Here is a 22755-nt window from a genome sequence, read left to right as displayed (position 1 = left end):
TGCTGCTTTGTAAAGAAGATTGCTTTTATGTTATCTCACAATAAAAATTCCAAATTTTGGCGAGGCTCAGTGGCTCACGCCTGTAATCCCAGCACTGTGGGAGGCCGAGGTGGGCAGATCACCTGAGGTCGGGAGTTCAGACCAGCCTGACCAACATGTAGAAACTCCGTCTCTACTGAAAATACAAAAAATTAGCCGGGTATGGTGGCACATACCTGTAATCCCAGCTACTTGGGAGGCTGAGGCAGGATGATCGCTTGAACCTGGGAGGCGGAGGTTGCGGTGAGCCAAAATCGCGCCATTGCACTCCAGCCTGGCCAACAAGAGCGAAACACCATCTCAGAAAAAAATAAAAAATAAAATTTCCAAATTTCAGTAAGTAGAAATCATACACAATTTTCTGACTCTAATGCTACAAACATAAAATGAATACGAGCAACTTTTCCAGAATGTTTTTTCTCCTGTGTTCAGTATCAACGAGGAAATTAAAAAAGGATAAACTATTAAGAAAGCAATGAAGGTAATTCTGTGTATCAAAATGCATCAGACCAGGCACAGTGGCTCACACCTCTAATCCCAGCACTTTGGGAGGCTGAGGCAGGTGAATCACTTGAGCCCAGGAGTTTGAGATCAGCCTGGGCAACATGACAAAACCCCATCTCTGCAAAAAAAAAAAATACAAAAATTAGCTGGCCATGGTGGTACATGCCTGTAGTCCCAGCTTCTAGGGAGGCTGAGGTGGGAGGATTGCTTGAGCCCAGGAAGTTGAAGCTATGGTGAGCCATGACTCAACTCAAGCCTAGATGACAGAGTGAGACCCTGTCTAAAAAAAAAAAAAAGTCTCAGATATGCTTAAAACTTGTACAGAAATTACTAGAAAGGGAAATTTCTAAGGAACTAATAAAGCTGACATAGGCTTAGAACCAACAAACAAGGACTTACATATGACAGCTGGTTATTGTGAGGGATGGGATAACATTAATAAAGTATAAAGAAACCTGACAAAATGAGAATCTCAAATTTAGTGAAAATATACCAAATTTAACTCAGGGAAAGAATAAATTTACTAAGAACTGAGAATGAAGTTAGATTCACTGTCAAAGAATTGCCTCTCTAACATATATTTTTTCTAGCAATTTATTTAACACATTTAACAAAAATGACTCAACTTCTCCAAAGTTTTTCTGGAATGCTAAGATTAAAACTTGGTGAGTTGTTTTATAAGTTTGCATAAAGCTCATTCTTAGATCTAAGAGCACACATATACCAAAGAAAAAGACGCATCTCACATTCATATACATAATTCTTAAATGCTAGGGAATAAAATTCTCCAGTGGCAATCTGTGATGTCCAGTTTGAACTTAACGAGCTGTGACATTCTAGTAGGGCATCCACATTGACAGCACTGGGCACTGTGCACACTGTAGTCCATGTGAATGGTACCCCCTGGGTTGAGCTGTGCCTATAACAGTCTTCCAAGGTAGCCCTGGGTTAATACTATTCATATGCTGTCATTTGAAGATGTCAGCATTAGGTACTTAGAACTCCAAACAGAGGAGCATATCAGTACAATACTTAGGTTGTATTTTTGTTTTTCAAATTTAGGAAGCCATGGGAATTGAAAGAGTAACAAAAACTGTAGGTAATCTTTGTTGGTACTTCTCAAGGAACCAGGTAAATGTTGGCTCTACAATGTCCTATTGCTCCCCTCTTATACATCTGTAGATGGGGAACAGGATGGAACAGCTGGAAGTATGGATGCTTCTACCCAGGGCTTATTAGAAGGCATTGGGCTAGATGGTGACACGTTGGCTCCCATGGAGACAGATGAACCTACTGCTTCAGACTCTAAGGGCAAATCTAAAATCACACCAGCAATGGCTGCCAGAATTAAGCAAATCAAGCCTTTGCTATCAGGTGAGTCATTCTCCTTTCTCCTACCTTTTCTGGCTTTCAGTCCCTTAGTCCTGAAACAGATTGAGTTAGAAAGGCTATGTTGTTTCATTTAAGGAAGTTTAAAACTTCTGTGACTCATTTTCAAGTGTCCTTTGTTGAGTGGCTGCTATGTGACAGGCTTTGTAGTAGCTGCTACAGATACAGAGATGACCGAATCCCTTCTTGAGAGCCCTATCTGCTACCCTCCCTTGTTTAATTTCTTCCTCCTACTTTTCGACTATTGCATATTGCTTCTGCTCCTACCATTTCACTGAAATGTCTCAGCAAGGCATCTATAACTTCCTTGTCCTAAGTCCCTTCTCACTTGTCTGCCGCATGGTAGTTGACCCACCATCTCCATCTAGAAATATTCTTCCTTTGGTGTTTGTGTTATTAAGCTATCTTGATTCCCTGTTAACTATCTGGCTATTCCACCTAGTCTTCTCTTTTTGTGTTCCTTGAACATACCTGGCAAGAGACATAGTCTGATAGGTGTTTTATATTAAAGTCACTTTGGCAGCTTTATTGAGACTATATTAGCAGCATATAAAACTGCATTAATGATTTGCACTGGTCTGTCTTTGCCCATTTTTTCCCCCTTTAATGTAATACCAATGTTTGGGAACCTATTTGTGTGTTCTTAAATTGTCGTCACTTTCTGGCACCTTAATTTAGTGGAAAATGGAGACCTAACTTACAGGAATCTGGGGCCCTTCGTAAAAGCAAACAGAAAATGGCCTTTGGTGTTTCCGTTTGTTATCTCAAATTCCCATTGCGTTTTACATTTTACTCTTAATTAGTTTAATTCTCCATTTATTTTAATTTGAAAATCTACCAACGTTATCTTCAAAGGAAAATTGACCGTGCAAGAACATGTACATATTTCTCTCTCCTTGCTTTGTCATACTTCTTTGACCTTGGAGCATTCAGGGGTTTCTGTGTGAACCCAGTCCATGTACTGTTTCTCTCTGGTTACTGGCTTTTTGCCATCCTCTTGTCTTTGGACTACCGCCACTTTGCTATCTATTCACCTGAAAGCAGTGGTGAGAAAGTGTAAACCCAATGATTGGATTCATTAGGTTTTCAAGTCTGGGTATACCCATATCCGTAGCCTATTCCCTAATTAGGATAAAGAAAGCTTAATTTGGATGTAATAGGAAGAAGAAAGGAGCGTTTCCTTGTTACTATACTGCGTACATTTAAGCTTATTACTAAATTTGAGCAGTATATGTAACCTAGGCTCAAGTAGAGCCTGTTTTTACACAATGAGTTTATATGTGCATGTACATCCTGAGAAGAGATAGATTTAACCCTTGAACAACATGGGGTTGAGGAAACTCCTCCACGCAGTCAGAAATCCATGTATAACATTTGACTCCCCAAAAAACTTAACTACTAATAGCTATCTGTTGACCAGAAGCCTTACCAATAACATAAACAGTCAATGGACACATTTTGTATGTTATATGTATTATATCCTGTATTCTTAAAGTAAGCTAGATAAAGGAAAATGTTAAGAAAATCTTAAGAGAAAAGTATATTTACTATTCATTAAGTGGATCATCATAAAGGTCTTCATCTGGGTGGTCTTCACATTGAGTAGGCTGAGGAGGAAGAAGGAAGTGGTGGGGGATGTTGGTCTTGCTGTCTCTGAGGCAGTAGAGGCAGAACAGGTAAAGGAGGTAGAAGGAAAGGCAGGCATGCTTGGTGTAACTGTGGAAATACACGGTACTTTCTTTCTGACTTGGTTGCTTTTTCATTTCTCTAAAAATGTGTCTGTATAATACCAATCTTTCTTCCACCATTTGTTGTAGTTTCAGTGCCCATATCATAGTAAGGTCCACATCATAAAAGAAGTCAAAAGTATTCTTTAGTAATCAGAACCCTCTGCCAGATTGTCTTATGTCACTTTGATTCCTGGCACTGCTTCTATGTCTTCTTCCTCATCATTTGGTATCCGTTCAGAAGCACTCATCTCTATCAAGACGTCTTCTGTTACTTGCTCTGGCGTGGTGTCTGTTAGCTCTTGAATTTCACTAAGATCCATATCCTGAAATTCTTCACCCGTCACCTTTTATGCCATATCCACAAACTCGTGATTTCCTTGATTGGCGCTGTCATAAATCCTGTTAAGTTCTGCACAACATCAGGACAGTTTTCTCCAACAGGAATTTATTTCAGGCTTGATGGCTTTTTCTCTAACAATGGTGGCATCTTCAGTGGTGTAATCCTTCCAGACTTTCGTGATGTTCCCTCTGTCAGGCTTCTCTTCCACAGCATTAATAATCCTTTCCTTAGAGTACTGTGTGTAATAGCCTTAAAGCCCCTTATGACTCTCTGATCTAGAGGCTGAATTAGAGATGTGGTTTTAGGGAGCAAGTAGACCACTTCAGTGCCTTTTGTGTTGAATTCATGGGGCTCTGGGTCACCAGAGGCATTGTCTAATGTCAAAAGAACTTTAAAAGGCACCCCTTTACTAGCAAGATACTTCTGACTTCAGAGACAAAACATCAATGGAACCAATCCAGAAGAGGGATCTTGTTGCCCAGGCCTTCTTGTACAACCAAAAGACCAGCAGCTGGTAGTTTATCTTTCTCCTTCAAGGCTCAGAAGTTAGGAGCTATATAGGTAAGGGCAGTCCTGATTATAAACCCAGTAGCATTTGCACAAAATAGAGGAGTGAGTCTGTCCCTTCCTGCCTTAACTCCCTCTGCTCACTTCTATTTCTTACTAATAAATGTCCTTTGTGGCCTTTTCTTTTTCTTCAAAATAGGGCCCTTTGTCTGTATGAAAAACCCTTTCAGGCGGATATCCTTTCTCAGTGATGTTCTTAGTGGTGTGTGGGAACTAATCTGTTGCCTGTTGGTTGTCAGAAGCTGCTTCTTCTGTTATCTTGACATTCTTTAAGCCAAACCTCTTTCTAAAAATTATCAAATTATCCTTTGCTGGCTTCTCCAGCTTTAGATCCTTCACTTTCCTTTTGCTTTAAGTTTTCATATAGTGAGTTCAGTATTTTCTTGAATTGCAGTAGAATCTATAGGTTTGTCTTTATTATGGCAATCCTGTACCCACATAAACGTGCATTTTCAATATGAAATAAGATTTCACAAAAGTGCAAGCTTTTCAAGCCTGCTGGTGTAGCTGCAGCAGCAGCTTCACTAATTTCCTGTTCTTTGTTTAACAATGGTCTTTACACTAAATTCATTTTTCCTGAAGTGGTGGGCAATCTGTAATCCACATCAAGCAATTCAACTTTTTCTTGAAGTGTCATGATTTTTCCCTGCTTCTTGGGAGCACTTCCAACATCACTAGTGACACTTCATATGGGGTCATAGAGTGACCCAGGTTTATTCCAGGTTTACGGTATTGCGGTAAACATGAAAAACAATGTGAGAACCATGAGAGATCACTACACAATTTATTGGAGAGATAAACTGTTCATGTAGAAGTGCTTAGCCTCACACAGTGTTTTAAGCATATTGTGGTAACACTTGAGCTCACCACAGTATCATGGTTACAGTGTCGTGGCTACAAAATTATTACAGAGTATAATATGTACTAAATTTTATCCAGTTATTCAATTCTGCTTATTTACTGCAGATGGCACCATATATAAGTGTATGTGTGTGTGATAAATATTAAATTTTTATAATTTGTGTATATTTTGTGGTAGTAAATGATAAAATAGACTAGTATCTACATATATTTTATACATTTGTGACATAACTTTTTGTTAATTTTTGAATGTTTTGAGGCTACATGTTTCATCTGGGAGTTTTTTCAAATTGTCACAAATCTCCAAAATTTTCAATATATTTGTTGAAAAAAATTCACACATAAGTAGACATCTACAGTTCAAAACCTGTGTTGATCAAGTGTCAGCTGTACTTTGATTCAGACCTAGCCCTTCTTGTCTCTGGATCATGGTGAAATAACGTTTATTTTTAAAATGCTCTGGCAACATTTTCATTTATGATTTTAAAAGTATATTTCATTGTAGAAATATAAAAACATAAAATATTTAAAGAGAAACTGGAAAGCATTCAGTTTTTTATGTGTTTTCTTTTACATATGCTTGTATTTGTGTGCTGCCTTTTCTTTGTTCAATTATATATTGAAAAGCATCCTATGAAATTGAAAAATTGAGATGTCCATAATCTGCCTAATACCTTAAGAAGCTACTTGTAACAGTTTTCATGCTTTTCCTAGTTTTTTTTTTTTCCTCTGGGACTACATATTTTTTGTTGTGATCAGACTGTGTATATTGTCAGTGATCTTTTCTTATCTAAGTGGTTAATCGGTTTTGGCATTATTAAAGTTCTTTGTAGGCATTTTCAGTGACTTCATCATCCACTAGATATCATTTAACTTAAATAGTGCATGTTGCTGTGTTGTTTCTACAAATGTGGTTTCAATTTATGTTCCTCTAACAGTATGAGTGCTTATTTGTCTTTTACATTTGATATCTATTGAGTGGCACATATCTGTCTCCTACCGTCAAAAGTGGCATTTGTTCCTTGTGGGACTTCCTTTTTGGATCATTGAATGTAGAACAAATCCAAGCATTAACTAGGGGTTGTAGGAGGAAGTGGTGAGTCATAAAAATATGTTAATGGTAATGTGTCCGTTGTAATTAAACTATTCTGAGAATACTGTACAGTCTTATTCTGACTTCTGGTTCCAGCTTCCTCCAGATTAGGCCGAGCACTTGCTGAGCTATTCGGACTTCTTGTTAAACTTTGTGTGGGATCTCCTGTCCGTCAGAGAAGGAGCCATCATGCTGCCAGCACCACTACAGCACCGACACCTGCCGCTCGATCAACAGCCTCAGCTCTCACTAAGCTCTTGACTAAGGGGTTATCTTGGCAGCCCCCGCCATATACACCTACTCCCCGATTCAGGTGAAGTTCAGCTTGAGATTGAGGGACTAGAAAGTTACAATAAAAAAAAAAAAAACATGTAATTTGTTCCTATACTACTTAAAATGGAGAGTGAGCCACTGAATTTGAGAACTTGGAGGTCCTTTGTTTACCGTAGAAAATGCAGTGTAAGTTACTTGTCTTGGTTGTACCAGTATAGAACATGGGTAATATTTTAGGTATTTACCATCAAACTGTATTTCAGTAGTCTTACATAGGTAGTATCCCTTATCCAAAATGCTTGGGGCCAGAAAGTGTTTTGAATTTTGGAATTGTTTGGGTTTTGGAATATTTGCAGAATACTTATCAGTTGAGCATCCCTAATCTGAAATGCTCCCGTGAACATGTCCATTGAGCGTCACGTCAGCAATCAAGAAGTTTCAGATTTTGGAACATTTTGAGTTTTCTGATAGGGATACTCATCCTGTATTCTTTAGTAGGTGGGAGGTGTCACTTCAGTGTGTAAATTTTACTCTTGCCTTTTACATGAATTTCCTATTGCTTCTGTGTCTGCTTTACAGAAGGTTAAATTTTTGCCTTTTTGTTTTCCACCTTCAGGCTGACATTCTTCATCTGTTCAGTTGGTTTCACATCCCCAATGCTGTTTGATGAGAGGAAGTATCCCTACCACCTCATGCTGCAAAAATTTCTCTGCTCTGGAGGCCACAATGCTCTTTTTGAGTAAGGATCAAGTTGCTTCACAGAGGAGCATTTCTTGGAGTTTGGTCTTTGCTGTGTACCTTCCCAGCCCACTGTTTTTAAGTACCCTATCTTGTAACAGTGGGATATATAGAAATAGCCATTGGTCGTATCCTTCAGTGTTCTGGGAAGTAGCCATGTTTGTCTCCATTTACCTTGGAGGGTAGGATTTAGCCTGCCCTGGAGTTGTGTTTATAAGGGTCTCTGCTTTTTCTCGTGTGGCTTCTGGTTCCCAGTATGGGTTTTTAAAATAGGTTTGTCTTTTTCTGTTGTTTCTCTGAATATAATTTTTCTGGTTTTCTTGGTCAGATGATTCCAAGCTGAGTTTCATAGGTTTAGGGTTTTTTTTGGGGGGGGACAGAGTCTTCTCTGTCGCCCAGGCTGGAGTGCAGTGGCACGAACTCAGTTCACTGCAAGCTCCACCTCCCGGGTTCATGCTGTTCTCCTTTCTCAGCCTCCTGAGTAGCTGGGACTACAGGCGCCCTCCACCACACTCAGCTATTTTTTCTGTATTTAGTAGAGATGGGGTTTCACCGTGTTAGCCAGGATGGTCTTGATCTCCTGACCTCATGATCCACCCGCCTCAGCATCCCAAAGTGCTGGGATTATAGGCATGAGCCACCGCACCCAGCTGGTTTAGGTTTTTAAGACACTGAAAAGTAAAGGAGGGGAGGTGGAACAAAAGAAAAAAAAATAGTGTAGCTGAAGGCTGTCGGACAGATTAGACATAATAGCTCTAAGAAGATGGGACATGTAGTGCCAATATAGAGATTGGGGGCCTTTTAGATGTAAACCCCCCTTGCCAGGGTAAAATACTAATATTCTGTCTACTTTTCCTTATTTGAATTTAGAACTTTCAACTGGGCTCTGTCCATGGGAGGTAAAGTTCCTGTTTCTGAGGGATTGGAACACTCGGACTTGCCTGATGGCACAGGAGAATTCCTAGATGCCTGGCTTATGCTGGTGGAGAAGATGGTGAATCCCACCACGGTGCTTGAGTCTCCACATTCACTGCCTGCCAAATTGCCTGGAGGTGTCCAGAACTTTCCCCAATTCAGTGCCCTCCGCTTCCTTGTGGTAACTCAGAAAGTGAGTATTCGGTATTCTAAAATCAAAAGAAATTTCTCATGCTAAGTAGTTCCCATTCTGTTTTGTCCTGCTTAATGAAATAACATGCTTATTTAAGAACCATTGGATCCAGCTCCCAGATAGGGCTGCCTTACGTAACGGAATATAGACCATTTGAGAATTCTCCGTGATAAACATTTGAACTGTAAATTTCAGATTGGTACTTGCATTAGGCCGTTCTTACATTGCTATAAAGAAATACCTGAGACTGGGTAATTTATAAAGAAAAGATATTTAAGTGGCCTACAGTTTCTGCAAGCTTTAGAAGCATGGTGCTGGCATCTGCTGGGCTTCTAGGGAGTTCTCAAGAAGTTCACAGTCATGGCGGAAAGTTCAGTGGGAGCTTGCGTGTCACGTGGCAGGAGCCAGGAGGTGGAGAGGGTGCTACACGCTTTAACTCATTATCATGAAGACAACACTAAACAATGAGGGATCCACCCCATGACCCAAACACCTCCAGCATTGGGGATTACAATTCAACATGGGATTTAGGCAGAGCAAATATTGCAAACTATGTCACTACTTCAGGTTGAGTAAAATGCCTCTTCTCTGTGCCTCCTTAGACCCTCTTATGTTGGCCAAGGATTTTGTTGTTGGTACTAGTTGTGGAAGGACTGTTCCATAGGTCTTTAACTTAATCTTTCTGAGCTTTGAATTGAGGCAAAATGATTATCACACACTTTTCAAATTACTTATAGGCAGCCTTTACTTGCATCAAAAACCTATGGAACCGGAAACCTCTGAAGGTATATGGTGGACGAATGGCTGAATCCATGCTGGCCATTCTGTGCCACATCCTCCGAGGAGAACCTGTGATTCGAGAGAGACTAAGCAAGGAGAAAGAGGGGTCTCGAGGAGAAGAGGATACAGGGCAAGAGGAAGGTGGCTCCCGCCGGGAACCTCAAGTCAACCAGCAACAACTGCAACAGGTAGGGTGCTGGCCTCACACTCCAGGGTCCAGACTTTGCACCCAGTGGAGTGTGATGCTTATGGATCTTCTAAGCTCACACACCACTAAGTCCCTGATCACATTAACCAGGAGACAGTTTAAATGTGCTCCTTCCTTTAGTATTTATTTTTTTTCTCCTGAGGAAGACTTGGAATATAGTCCTGATGCTCTGCACAGGTAATACTCCTCTCAAGCATGTTGATGAGTATTCTCAGTAGCCTCCTGCTGCCTCAGTGGAGGCAAACTGTCCTCAGTTAACTTTCTGGTTAACCTGTAAAGAGAATGGATATTGTGAACCAGGTTTATTCTCCAACAAGAGCTTTCTGAAACTTTGGTCACGGCCGGGCGCGGTGGCTCAAGCCTGTAATCCCAGCACTTTGGGAGGCCGAGACGGGCAGATCATGAGGTCAGGAGATCGAGACCATCCTGGCGAACACAGTGAAACCCTGTCTCTACTAAAAAAATACAAAAAACTAGCCGGGCGAGGTGGCGGGCGCCTGTAGTCCCAGCTACTTGGGAGGCTGAGGCAGGAGAATGGCGTAAACCCGGGAGGCAGAGCTTGCAGTGATCTGAGATCCAGCCACAGCACTCCAGCCTGGGCAACAGAGCAAGACTCCGTCTCAACAAAATAAATAAATAAATAAATAAAATAAAATAAAATAAAATAAAAAAAGAAACCTTGGTCACCTACAAAACTTTTGTTTTCACTTGCAAATAAAATGTATAAGGGGCATTTTAAAACTTGGGAGGCTAGAAAGAGGGGAGGGGAAAGGCACGTAAAGTCCTGCCACTTCCATCTCAAAGAGCATTTTAACGTCGTCTTCCTGGAGTTTGTATGTATGTGTGTTAGCTTTGTGTATAGAGTCCTGTTCAAATCTGTCTACTATATACACTTGTCCCGTTTTTTAGTACTCTCATTACCAAATTTGGAAAATACAAGACTTTTAAAAGGCATTCATAATTTTATCACGCAAGATAGTCATTGTCTCCTTTTTCAGTCAGTTTTGTGCCTAATTTTTACATCATTAACATCAAGCAATATGTATACTTGTATTGCTTTTATCAAGAACTTTTTTTTACTAATTGGTCATTATTTTATTGTTGGATGCTAATTTTCTTACAGTTTGATGTTTTAACACTGTGTTGTATAGTTTCCTTATGTACCAATCCTTACATACATCTCATGATTATTGCCTGGTAGTAGAATAACTAGGTCAGTTTTTCAGGCACTTGGTCTGTTACCAGTTTGTTTTCCAGAAAATTGGGACCAATTTATACTTCTTTGTATGAGTCTCAATCTTTTAATTATAATAATTCTGTTAATCATAATAACCATGCATCCCCCCCCCCAACTTTTTTGGAGGATGAAATTGAGAATCTTCTTGGCTCCTTACCCAATGTGTAGCTTAGAATGTTATAGAAGCACCAAACAGAAAGGATTGTTCATTTTACCTAATTGCCCTAGCTCATAAATGCTCTCAGCTCAGGTGAAGTTAGAAAAAGTTATTTCCATCTTGGAAAGGTTCCTTCCTTTTAAAAATGTATTTGGATTTCTCTTATTATGTGATTCTGAGCCCTTGCATTCTTTATGTAGCTCATGGACATGGGCTTCACAAGGGAACATGCCATGGAGGCACTGTTGAACACCAGCACCATGGAGCAGGCCACAGAGTACCTTCTAACCCACCCCCCTCCAATCATGGGAGGAGTTGTTCGGGTAAGTTGGCTCAGGAGCAGTGATTTTCCAGGATATTGGTTTGACTGCTGAAGTCCTTTTTCCCCTATTATTCTGTCATTGGTCTTCCTTTCTATAAACTGCTTCTCATTTTCCGACATGTGCATGCCAGTATTTTCTTTTCATAATAACAGAAGTTTTCTATCCCCTAGCAGTACAAATTACTATACTTTGTTTTCAGAAGGACCCTCAGTCACAAAACAATAGAAGAGGCACACTTTTCTAAGATGTAGAATAGATGGTCACATAGAAGCCCCCTTTCTGTACTTAATTTTACATGTGATTTTCCTCATCTGTTCTTGTTTGTAGTAACCACATAAGCCTGATTGGTTTTGACTTATACAAAAGCAGCATTTTGAGCCCCTTCCTCTCTCTTTAGCTTGAGCACAAGATGTCTGATTGATTCCCTGTGAGTTGCGGTGGTCTCGTTGGGTTTCTTTGTTTTGAATGTGTCTCCTCTCTGGCTATTCTCTTAATACTCTGTAGGATCTCAGCATGTCTGAAGAGGACCAGATGATGAGAGCAATTGCTATGTCTCTGGGACAGGATATTCCAATGGATCAAAGGGCAGAGTCACCTGAGGTAACTATAGGACACTGCATCCTAAAGGGCATGGCATATGAATCTTAGTATTCTGTGAACATTGTGCTGTAATTGCAAAGTAATGATAGAATTCAAATCTAAGGGAATACCTGAGAAGAGTGCTAATCCCAGCTTTGCCATCTGTCATTGAGCTACCTTGTATTGACCTGAAGCTTTAAGGGAGACAGATGAAGCATTAATCTTTATTGTCAAATAAGAGACCCAAAGTGTACTCAGTAATGCCCTTAGGCTGAACTTGGCTGTATATTCCTAGGTGACAGTTACTTTAATTTTCCCTGCTGGCAGAGAATATAGAACAGTGTCTAGAAATGATTTTGCAGGAGGTAGTATAGAATGCTAGAAATGACTTGACAGTAGAAGTTGTTTGAAGCGTCCCTCCCTTCTACCTTCCCTGTCTTGCCTTAAACTTTGTGGCTGCCACACCCTGGATGAAAGTATCAGCTGCTTGAGGAGAAGGTTGAGGGTATTTATATGGTAGAGCAAATACATTCTCAGAGTCTCTCTTATCTTTCCTCCTTCACCTCTCCTGTGTACTATTCACACTTCCTTCCCTGCTTCCAGGAAGTTGCTTGCCGGAAGGAGGAAGAGGAACGGAAAGCTCGGGAAAAGCAGGAAGAGGAGGAGGCTAAATGTCTAGAGAAGTTCCAGGATGCTGACCCGTTGGAACAAGATGAGCTCCACACTTTCACAGATACTATGTTGCCAGGCTGCTTCCACCTTCTTGATGAGCTGCCAGACACGGTATACCGTGTGTGTGACCTGATCATGACAGCAATCAAACGTAATGGAGCAGATTATCGTGACATGATTCTGAAGCAAGTAGTCAATCAGGTGAGCTCTCAAGTGGTCAGAAGAGGGGAGTATGTGAAGTGGTTTGCCTGCCTGTGTCAAAACCTGATTTCTGAAAAATCAGCATATTTTCATTCTACCTGATAGGGGTATATTCTCTCTTTGGATTATTTCAATCTGGTAATCCTGAAACAGTGTATTAACTACATCACACACACAAAAATGTCTTTAGAAGGGAAAAACAAAGCTCTCCTTTTCTACTTTTCTCTTAAAATGTCCAAAATGTGCCTCACCCTTGAGTCAAGTTCGTCCCCTGGACTAATACTGAATAAATGTTTTTTCCTATGTAACAGCGACTTGAACAACTGAGTCCCCATCCTGATGAATACTTGTGACCTGATATTTGTCCTCTTTTTCTTTTCTCTCATTATGAAATTGCTGTATGCTAATTACAGAAGTGGGATAAGAAAGAAATTACCTTAAATCCCCACACCCAGATAGCCAGTTAACATTTCTATTGTATTTAAGTTATTGGAATCTTGTTTTATATAATGGTTCATTCTACAAGCAGGGAAAGAAATTATAAAAAGGAAAACTTTTTTCTGAGCTTTGTAAAATAGAACTTTAATGCACGAGAACACAAGTAAAGGAAAACTGGATAAAACTTTTTTTCACAGAAAGTTTTAGTGTCTATTTTTTAACAATAATTCTGAGAGATAATGAAAGATTACTGATGGAAGTATAAGTTGATAGAACCTTTTTGGGGTTGACTGTATGCACCAGGAAGTTTTAAAATATCATTTCCTTTAACTTAGATTTTAGGCTTCTTATAGTCTAGCCTAATAAAGTAATTGTTTAGTGGTGATCCTTTAGTAACATACATCTTTTGGTATAGATTCTAAATCCCTATGGTAAATATGTTAGATTTACCTACCTTTCTTCAGTGGATGTGTTGGAGGCGGAGGGAGTATTTTAAAAGATTGAGAATATTTTCAGAAACCTCATCTTGCTCTGAGGTTCCATGACTTAAACCTTTCTTTGTTCTTCTAGGTGTGGGAAGCTGCTGATGTATTGATCAAAGCTGCTCTTCCCCTGACAACAAGTGACACAAAAACCGTGTCAGAGTGGATAAGTCAGATGGCCACACTGCCCCAGGCCTCCAATTTGGCTACTAGAATCTTGCTTTTAACGCTACTTTTTGAGGTAAGTTTTAGATCTTTGGGGCCCTGTAATTCATTTATGAAAGAATTACCAAACACTTACGATATATGAGGAATTGAAGACGATAAAGAGAAGAATAAGGCATGAGTCCTGCATTTCGTGAGCCCCGTTTCTGATAGGCTAAAATGCACATAATTACGTATAAAAATACAGCATTCTGTGTTAGAGTGATGTCAACAGTTTTATCTGGGTTTAGGAAAGTCGTATGCATCACTTTGGATTTATGTGAGAAGAACTTCTGAGAACAAGCATTAATTGAATTGAGTCGGAATTGTGAGGTGGTAGTTTAAAAGAGAAGTATTTAAATTACTCAAAGAGCTTGGTCATAGAATATTTTTGCTCTGAGGAAACTTAACTGGCAGCCACATAGTAGAGTAGGGTATGCAAATTGAATGTGGTCAGTATTGAGGTGATAGGCATTAGATGGAATCAGATTCCTCTCTCTTTTCCTTGCCTATTTAGTCAGCAGATTATTTGAGGCAAGAGAGTGGTTTGGGCAAGACCTGATCCAACCAACATAGGAACTAGAAGGCAACTGACCTTGGTCAAATGACTTCAATTGTGGCTCACTATTTTTAAAACCTGAACTTAATGAAGTGAACCCTTTACATACTCAGGAGATAAGTCCAATATAAGAGTCAAACTGTGTAACAGCTGTCTTGGGGGTTTCCTTTATCATGGAAGTGATAACTCTTACTGTAGCACTTTGTAAAGAGATACTTGTGGGAAAAGTTTCAGAGTACTAAAGAGAGAATCATTCATGGACCCCCATCTAAAACAAATCACAAGTAACAGTCTTGTATTTTCTTTTAGTATTTTTTCCTGTTCATTTAAACAATTGGGATAAGACTGTATAGAAAGTTTTATATTCTTTTTGTTAAGTATTACGACTATTTTCCCATTTGCTATGCACATTACTCCATCTTTTGAATGTTCTCTAATTTATTTAAATGATTACCTATCCTTGGACATTTACTTCCAGTAAGTTCCTGTTAAAAGTAACACTTTAGTGTAGCCCCAGTAAGACGAACCACTAACTGCGTTTAATTATTGCATTTTCCTTGAAAGATTATAAAATTTCTTTGTAAATCTAAAGCTTTACAACTTCAACACCGTTAGACTGCACAACCTAGGTGACAAACCGTTTCCATATTAAGCATATACTAATATGCCAGGCACTGGGTACTTTATATTAATATATAGATGAAACCTCAATCATCACAATTATTCTGAAGGTAAAAATTATTTCCTCTGACCCATGAGGAAACCAAAGCCTAGAAAATTTAACACATCTTAGATTACACAACTGGTAGATGCTAAGGGGTAAAATTTGAATTCAACCAATTCTATTATTATTTACCCTTATGTTCCCCTATCCCATGCTAATCTTTGATACTGAGTAGAAATTAGTATCTGGTTGTTTTGTTTTTCCCTTTGATCTATCAGGAGTTGAAGCTACCTTGTGCTTGGGTGGTTGAATCGAGTGGCATCCTTAATGTCCTAATCAAACTCTTGGAAGTGGTTCAGCCCTGCCTCCAGGCAGCCAAGGAGCAGAAGGAAGTCCAGACCCCAAAGTGAGTGACCCTGTATCTTTCCTAGTTTCATTTCTATTTCCCTGGGACATGGGCCTGAATCAGGCACTCTTCTGGGGCATGTATGGGGCAAATTTGTGGTACTTCTGTAGTTTTAAAATTATAAAGGAAGCACCTAATGAAATTAAGATATATTTTCCCAATTCGTGCAGGTTTCTTGCTTGCCCAAAACAAATCATTTTTCTTTTTTAGGTGGATCACACCAGTGTTGCTCCTGATTGATTTCTATGAAAAGACAGCCATCTCCTCAAAAAGGAGAGCCCAGATGACTAAGGTGTGTAACGTAGTATGTATGATTGCAGGACGGTTTAGCTTCCTGAGGCAAGAGTAGACCAGAAGAGAATATGAGAGAGTAGTGAAGAATGTAGAAGTCTCTGACCAATGTATAAATCTCTTTAGGGATTTTCATAGCTAGGTTTCTCTTCTGAATAATTTACTGTGGAAGTAAATTTTGAAGGAGCGTGCTATCTCCAGAGGAGGAGTGGCTTTTCTGTTATGTAAAGGACTGAGTATACAGCAATCCTTCCAAAAAGCAAACACTTCTTAGATCAAGATTATTGTGCCACATCATCTCACTACGTTCTTGGAAACAGGATTTTTGTTTCAGTACATCTCAGGTGGACATTCCCCTTTTAGGGAAAATCAGTGGAAACAAAAGGAAAGTAGAAAATGGCAAGATAAGGGACTGTAGATAGTTTTTTTGTCTAGGAAAAGTACCTTAGTCCGTTTTGCTGTTGCTGTAACAATACCACAGACTAATTTATAAACTATAGGCTGGGCACTGTAGGCTCACGCCTGTAATCCCAGCACTTTGAGAGGCTGAGACAGGTGGATTACTTGAGTTCAGGAGTTGAAGACCAGCTTGGGCAACACATGGTGAAACCCCATCTCTCCAAAAAATAGCCAGGCATAGTGGCGTGCGCCTACGGTCCCAGCTACTCAGGAGGCTGAGGTGGGCCTAGAGCCTGGGAGGCAGAGGTTGTAGTGAACCGAGCCGAGATTGCTTCACTGCACTCCAGCCTAGGTGACAGAGCCAGACCCTGTCTCCAAAAAAAAAAGATATTTAGTATAAACTGTACAAGTTTATTTGGCTCATAGTTCTAGAGGCTGATCTAAGGGACCACATCTGGTGACAGCCTTAGTGCTGCATCCTTCTGTTGCGGAAGGTGGAAGAGGAAGAGGTGTCCAAACTCTCTTTTATTTTATTTTTTGAGACAGAGTTTCACTCTTTTTGCCCAGGCTAGAGTGCAATGGCGCGATCTTGGCTCACCACAACCTCTGCCTCCCGGGTTCAAGCGATTCTCCTGCCTCAGCCTCCCGAGTAGCTGGGATTACAGGCATGCGCCACCACCCCAGCTAATTTTGTATTTTTAGTAGAGACGAGGTTTCTCCATGTTGGTCAGGCTAGTCTTGAACTCCCGACCTCAGGCGATCCACCTGCCTCGGCCTCCCAAAGTGCTGGGATTACAGGCGTGAGCCACGGCGCCTGGCCCAAACTCGCTTTTATAACCAACCCAGTCACAATAACTAACCCAGTCCCTGGATAATGACATTAATCCATTCGTGAGGGACAGAGTCCCCATGACGTAATTATCTTTTATTAGGCCCCACCTCCCAACACTGTTAAATTAGGGATTAAGTTTTCATCACCTGAACTTTAGAAGACACGATTTTAAACGTGTAGCTGAGAGACTAAGGAATGTGAGAGTAAATGCATATGAAAATTTTTCTCTTGGTTTTTAAAATTTATTAATTGTCCAGTATATTTCTTTTTCCTGGTTGAGTTTTAGCAGTGAACACTGATGAAGTTACTATTTTTTCTAATAATCAACCTTGAAAGGAATACAAAGAAACTTTGTACTTTTATATTCAGTACCTGCAATCCAACAGCAACAACTGGCGCTGGTTTGATGATCGCTCTGGGCGTTGGTGTAGTTACAGTGCAAGCAACAATAGCACTATTGATTCTGCCTGGAAATCTGGAGAGACAAGTGTGCGATTCACTGCAGGCCGAAGAAGATACACAGTCCAGTTCACTACAATGGTGCAGGTACATGCTCACTCACCAAGCTTGTCTAACCCGTGGACCACAGGCCACATGTGGCTCAGGATGGCTTTGAATGCAGCCCAACACCACACATTGAGGTTTTTTTTGTTGTTCTTTTTAGCTTATCAAATATCGTTAGTGTAGTTTTTATGTGTGGCCCAAGACAATTCTTTTTCCAGTGTGGTCCAGGGAAGCTAAAAGATTGGACACCCCTACTGTAAACTTTGTCAAAAAGAGGGGTGTTTTGGTTTTCTTCTTTATGAACCAGCATTCCTAACATGTGTTATGAGGAGGAGAGTTAGCATTACCTACTTAAGTATAGATTTCAGAAAATTGAGTCTTCCTAAGGTCATTGATTAGACCTTGAGTCTGTGGCAATTTGATACTATCCCTCTTAGAAATGATTTTAAGTGTTTAGTCAAGGGCTAGGGAGTGGTTAAGGATGGTATTTGCTCTGTTGGAAGGTTTACAGTTCATTATAAGGCCTTGTGTATGCCACTTGCCTTCTGGGGACTTTCAGGTTTTTTCTCTATAAATGATAAAGGTGAGATAAATTGCCAGAGTTCCTTCTGTTGTAGCATTTTATCTGGGAGATGTCCCTCCCCTTCCCCACCTTTATAATTCCTTTTTGGTAGAGGTTTTTTTAATGTCTGTTTGAATTCCTAGGTTAATGAGGAAACAGGGAACCGACGCCCTGTGATGCTGACTCTCCTCAGGGTACCTCGGCTGAATAAAAATTCAAAAAACAGCAATGGACAGGAACTAGAGAAGACGCTGGAAGAAAGCAAAGAAATGGATATCAAACGTAAAGAAAATAAAGGCAACGGTATGTACCAAGAGTGTTTTACCTAAAGCTAATGTGCCTTTGTGGCTTAAGGTCTGGCCAATTTCATTGCGAGTTATTTTCATCAGCTTGATTAACAGATTAAAGATATATAGGCCTCCCTTATGCTTTTTCATCTGGTCTTAAAATTGGTATTTGGCATGCTTCTCTTAATAGGACCCAAGTGCTTGGCCAGTTACTTAGGAGGGAGGCATGGAAGGAAATAAACATCAAGTTAAACTGTCTTAAACTGTTATTTTCCCATTTCATAGATACCCCTTTGGCCCTAGAGGGTACAAACACTGAAAAGGAGACAAGCCTGGAGGAAACAAAAATCGGGGAGATCCTGATCCAGGGCTTGACAGAAGATATGGTGACTGTTTTAATCCGGGCCTGTGTGAGCATGCTGGGAGTCCCTGTGGACCCAGATACTTTGCATGCCACCCTTCGTCTCTGCCTGAGGCTCACCCGGGACCACAAATATGCCATGATGTTTGCAGAACTGAAGAGTACCCGCATGATCTTGAATTTGACCCAGAGCTCAGGCTTCAATGGGTTTACTCCCCTGGTCACCCTTCTCTTAAGACACATCATTGAGGACCCCTGTACCCTTCGTCATACCATGGAAAAGGTGAGTGTGTTTTGTATCAGATTCTGGTTTAGCTTTACATCATACCTTTGTTCTCCTTGGTCTGAGAACAAATAGACTTCTGGTTCTTCTTACATGTCTATAGCTGGATATGTGTACTGTATACTCCGCCCAACAGAATTTTCTAATTCTGTGCTTGGGAGGGATGATCCTATTGCTAGAAAGTCCTCTCCAGCAATCTGGATTTCTTTTTTTTTTTTTTTTTTTTTAATCTAGATTTCATTAACCAAGCCAAAAACTGTTAGTAAAGAACTGGGATACCTTCTCCTAAGTTCATACCTTCAAAATCATTCCTTTGTAGGAGTACCTCTCAGGTGTTCAGCCAAGAGCATATTCTCAAAACAGTGTATTTTGGAATATAAAAGTATAGTTAAAGCTTTTTGAATGTTTGTAATCTGCCAGGCACTGTGATAGACACTTAACAAATACCCATTGTGCAGATCAGAAAACAGGTTATTATATTTTGGGAAACTTATAAAGCAGTAGAAGAAATAGCAACATAATTATAAAAAATAAAAACATTTGTAAAGTTTAGACAACAGGCTGGGCGTGGTAGCTCACACCTCTAATCCCAGCACTTTGGGAGGCCGAGGCAGGTAGATCACCTGAGGTCAGAAGTTCAAGACTAGCTGGGTGTGGTGGCACGGCCTGTAATCCCAGCTACTTGGGAGGCAGAGGTTGCAGTGAGTCGAGATGGCACCACTGCTCTCCAACCTGGGTGACAGAGTGAGACTGTCTCAAAAAAAAAAAGAAAGACAACAGTGGAGGGGTAAGGGGCAAATGTCCTACTAGTGAGGCTTTTCCTTCTCAGTACTTCTACAAAATCTTTTCTTCTACTGATTCTTTGTCATCAATAATGACTGTTACTAGACTTTGCTTCCATTTTCCTCTCTTAGGACATTGTTTCCTGCATTTATAAGTAGTGTTGCAATATGCGTTTTTGTGCCTAACTTTGTTCATGTTTAAGATGGTTACTTAGGGATTTTTAGTAATTGGATCAAAAGGTATTACAAGTATTTTTTTAACTTGCTTGCCAGAAAAGTGGTATCAGTTTTTGTATATCTGAGTATGCATTTTAGATTCTTCAGACAGTTCTTTACACAGCCTGCTTGATTTCACCTCACATGTGCCAAATCAAGAGAAAGAGAGCTGTTTAAGGTAGCTTGTACAGTGATCCACAGTCCAGGAGATAACCCAGCAGGGAAGGAACAACTGTATACAACTCAATTCTGATGTTAGAAACTTGAAATGCTTTCTATAAATAAATGTTTAAAAGTTACAAGTTCAAAGGGCTAGGAGAAAGTGTAAGTCCTCATTGGATGAGGGAAAACTTTTAAAGTTTTAAACTTTAGGTAAATTATAGTTGGGGTGTGGGGAACAAAGGAACATCAGTGACAGTCTTAATGTATCAAGATGGCAAAATGTAAACTCTTGATACTATTCATTACTAGTATGGGTGTGGAAAACCAGGCATACTCTTAACTTTTGGTAGGAGTGGAAATTGGTGTAGCCACATTGGAGGGCAATTTGATACTCTCGGTTTAAGATATCCTTTGACCTAGAAATTCTATGGCTAAGAATTTATCTGGTAACTAACATCAAGTATGCCAAGATGCATATGTAAGAGTGTTCACTGTGGAATTGCTTGTAATATCAAGAAACTGGAGGTCTAATGTCCAGCAGTAGGGGATTGGATAAATTATGGCTCATCCTTTATATTGAAATTAAACTTTTCTGTGTTTATTAAATGGAAATTATTTTATAATTACAGCCAGACAGGCAAGATACAGAGGTTATAATACACTAAAGGGCATGATTGATTTGGTTAAAAAAAAAAAAAAGGCATTAAGATACCAAAAGATGTTTTTCATTGTGAGCATGCAGTTTGCGAAATTATAGATAATGGAAAATAATACAATTGAGTTATTTTCTTCATGCTTTCATGGATTTTCCATTATTAACAAGCAATTTTATGAGAAGAGCAAAAGCATAGCTATATGTAAGCCCTATGTTATCAAGGCAAACAATATATAGATAGTTCAGTATCTCCAGTGGCTATCATTATCTCAGACTGATGGTTGACTTTGAGACGTAAAGAAAATATTTAATTGTGTTCCAGTACACTAAGTGGATTACAGTGTTACATATTTTTGAACCATTCTGATTTAAAATTGTGACAGTTTGGAGAGGCTTAGGAGCTGACACTTTAATGTGGAACTTATGTGGGATCTATAGTCTTGACACATCTCCCAGTTTCTGTAAAGATCACATGCAGTCTGGTCTAATACTTGACAGTTTTGAGACATGCTGCAACTTTTTTATAAGCCAGGTTTTTTGAATCAAGAAAAGATGGGACAGTACTTAAAAATGAAATATCATTCTCCCAAAAATCAAAAGCTTTTAGTCTTGGTAACTCTTCCTTGACTGCAGTTGTATTTTTAGAAAGTAGTGTTTAATCGGCGGTGTTTCTTTCTCTCTTTACTAGGTTGTTCGCTCAGCAGCTACAAGTGGAGCTGGTAGCACTACCTCTGGTGTTGTGTCTGGCAGCCTCGGCTCTCGGGAGATCAACTACATCCTTCGTGTCCTCGGGCCAGCCGCATGCCGCAATCCAGACATATTCACAGAAGTGGCCAACTGCTGTATCCGCATCGCCCTTCCTGCCCCTCGAGGCTCAGGAACTGGTAAGTTTCACTTGCTCCTGGCCTTTGAGATTAAGTTTGTGGCCTGGTATAAATCCAGAAATTTATCTATGAGGGGGTCTGTGACTTGAAGAGCCTCCTTAGGCAACTATTAGGACATTTGCTAGCTAGTTGATCATTTGGGTCAATTCATTAGGTACTTCAGTAGCTTCTCTGGGCCTTGCCCTGTTGTAATCCCTGCCAGAGACACTGAGGACTCATTCATTCTAGTCCTTCCCTTCAAAGAGCTCATTTTAGTGGGGCAGTAGGCTTTACATATAGTTAATGGTTTACAAATCAAGTGATAATTGAGGATTAAATGGATGTACATCTCATGTAACACAGTGGGAAATCGACATCATCTGTGTATTCCTGTCAAGAAATGTTTGACCTGTATTTAATTATGAGGAAACAATTAGAAAAATACAAATTGTGGGATGTTCTATATAAGACAACTGTCCTAGACTCTTCAAAAATATTAATGTTATGAAAGAAAAAAATACAGGAACATTTCTTCTAGAGAAAAGTAGTCTAGAGAGATAATCGCCACCAGCCTTGGTTGGGCTGTGGATGCAGATAAAGGAGATTTGGAGAAAACTGAGTGCTATGTATTAGGTAATATAATTGTATCTGTTAAATTTGGGGAGTATTATAATGGTATTGCAGTTTTGTAGAAAAATACCCTTGATCTCCTCTCTGCTGACTTTTTTGGTAATAAAAAAGAAAAAATACATATGTCCTTGATCTTAGGAGCTACATGTAGATGTATTCAGGAGTAGTCACTTGGTAATTCTGGATGAAAAGTATATAGATGTTTATCATATTACACTATTTGAACTTTTCTGTAGGTTTGTTGGGTTTGTTTTGTTTTTTAATAAAAAGTTGGGAAGGGGATGAAATTATTTTGGAAGTTCTAGCTATGTGCCTGCCCCTGTGCTGGGCATTTCTCGATTATATCCTCATTTAATCCTCAAAATAAATTTGAAGA

General features: G+C 39.7%; 2 protein-coding genes across 34 annotated transcripts in view; one reads left to right on the top strand and one right to left on the bottom strand.

Moving 5' to 3' along the window:
* Positions 1–22755, bottom strand: part of TSR2 (TSR2 ribosome maturation factor) — a 1158091-nt gene that overhangs the window by 847812 nt on the left and 287524 nt on the right. The gene's annotated exons all lie outside the window — the stretch shown is intronic.
* Positions 1–22755, top strand: part of HUWE1 (HECT, UBA and WWE domain containing E3 ubiquitin protein ligase 1) — a 650778-nt gene that overhangs the window by 583498 nt on the left and 44525 nt on the right. For all 18 annotated transcript variants that reach the window (XM_050776804.1, XM_050776792.1, XM_050776798.1 and 15 more), the window contains 15 exons: positions 1726–1917; positions 6620–6836; positions 7413–7535; positions 8405–8642; positions 9380–9610; positions 11225–11347; positions 11852–11947; positions 12530–12799; positions 13808–13960; positions 15425–15552; positions 15763–15844; positions 17444–17620; positions 18284–18443; positions 18713–19071; positions 21575–21770. In XM_050776804.1, the coding sequence (XP_050632761.1) occupies positions 1726–1917; positions 6620–6836; positions 7413–7535; positions 8405–8642; positions 9380–9610; positions 11225–11347; positions 11852–11947; positions 12530–12799; positions 13808–13960; positions 15425–15552; positions 15763–15844; positions 17444–17620; positions 18284–18443; positions 18713–19071; positions 21575–21770 (2745 nt within the window). The remainder of the gene's footprint in view (positions 1–1725; positions 1918–6619; positions 6837–7412; positions 7536–8404; positions 8643–9379; positions 9611–11224; positions 11348–11851; positions 11948–12529; positions 12800–13807; positions 13961–15424; positions 15553–15762; positions 15845–17443; positions 17621–18283; positions 18444–18712; positions 19072–21574; positions 21771–22755) is intronic.

This window comes from Macaca thibetana, chromosome X, assembly GCF_024542745.1.
Source record: "Macaca thibetana thibetana isolate TM-01 chromosome X, ASM2454274v1, whole genome shotgun sequence".
NCBI lineage: Eukaryota > Metazoa > Chordata > Mammalia > Primates > Cercopithecidae > Macaca > Macaca thibetana.
Note: the sequence above shows the minus strand (reverse complement) of the source record. Positions and strands in the feature narration are given on the sequence as shown.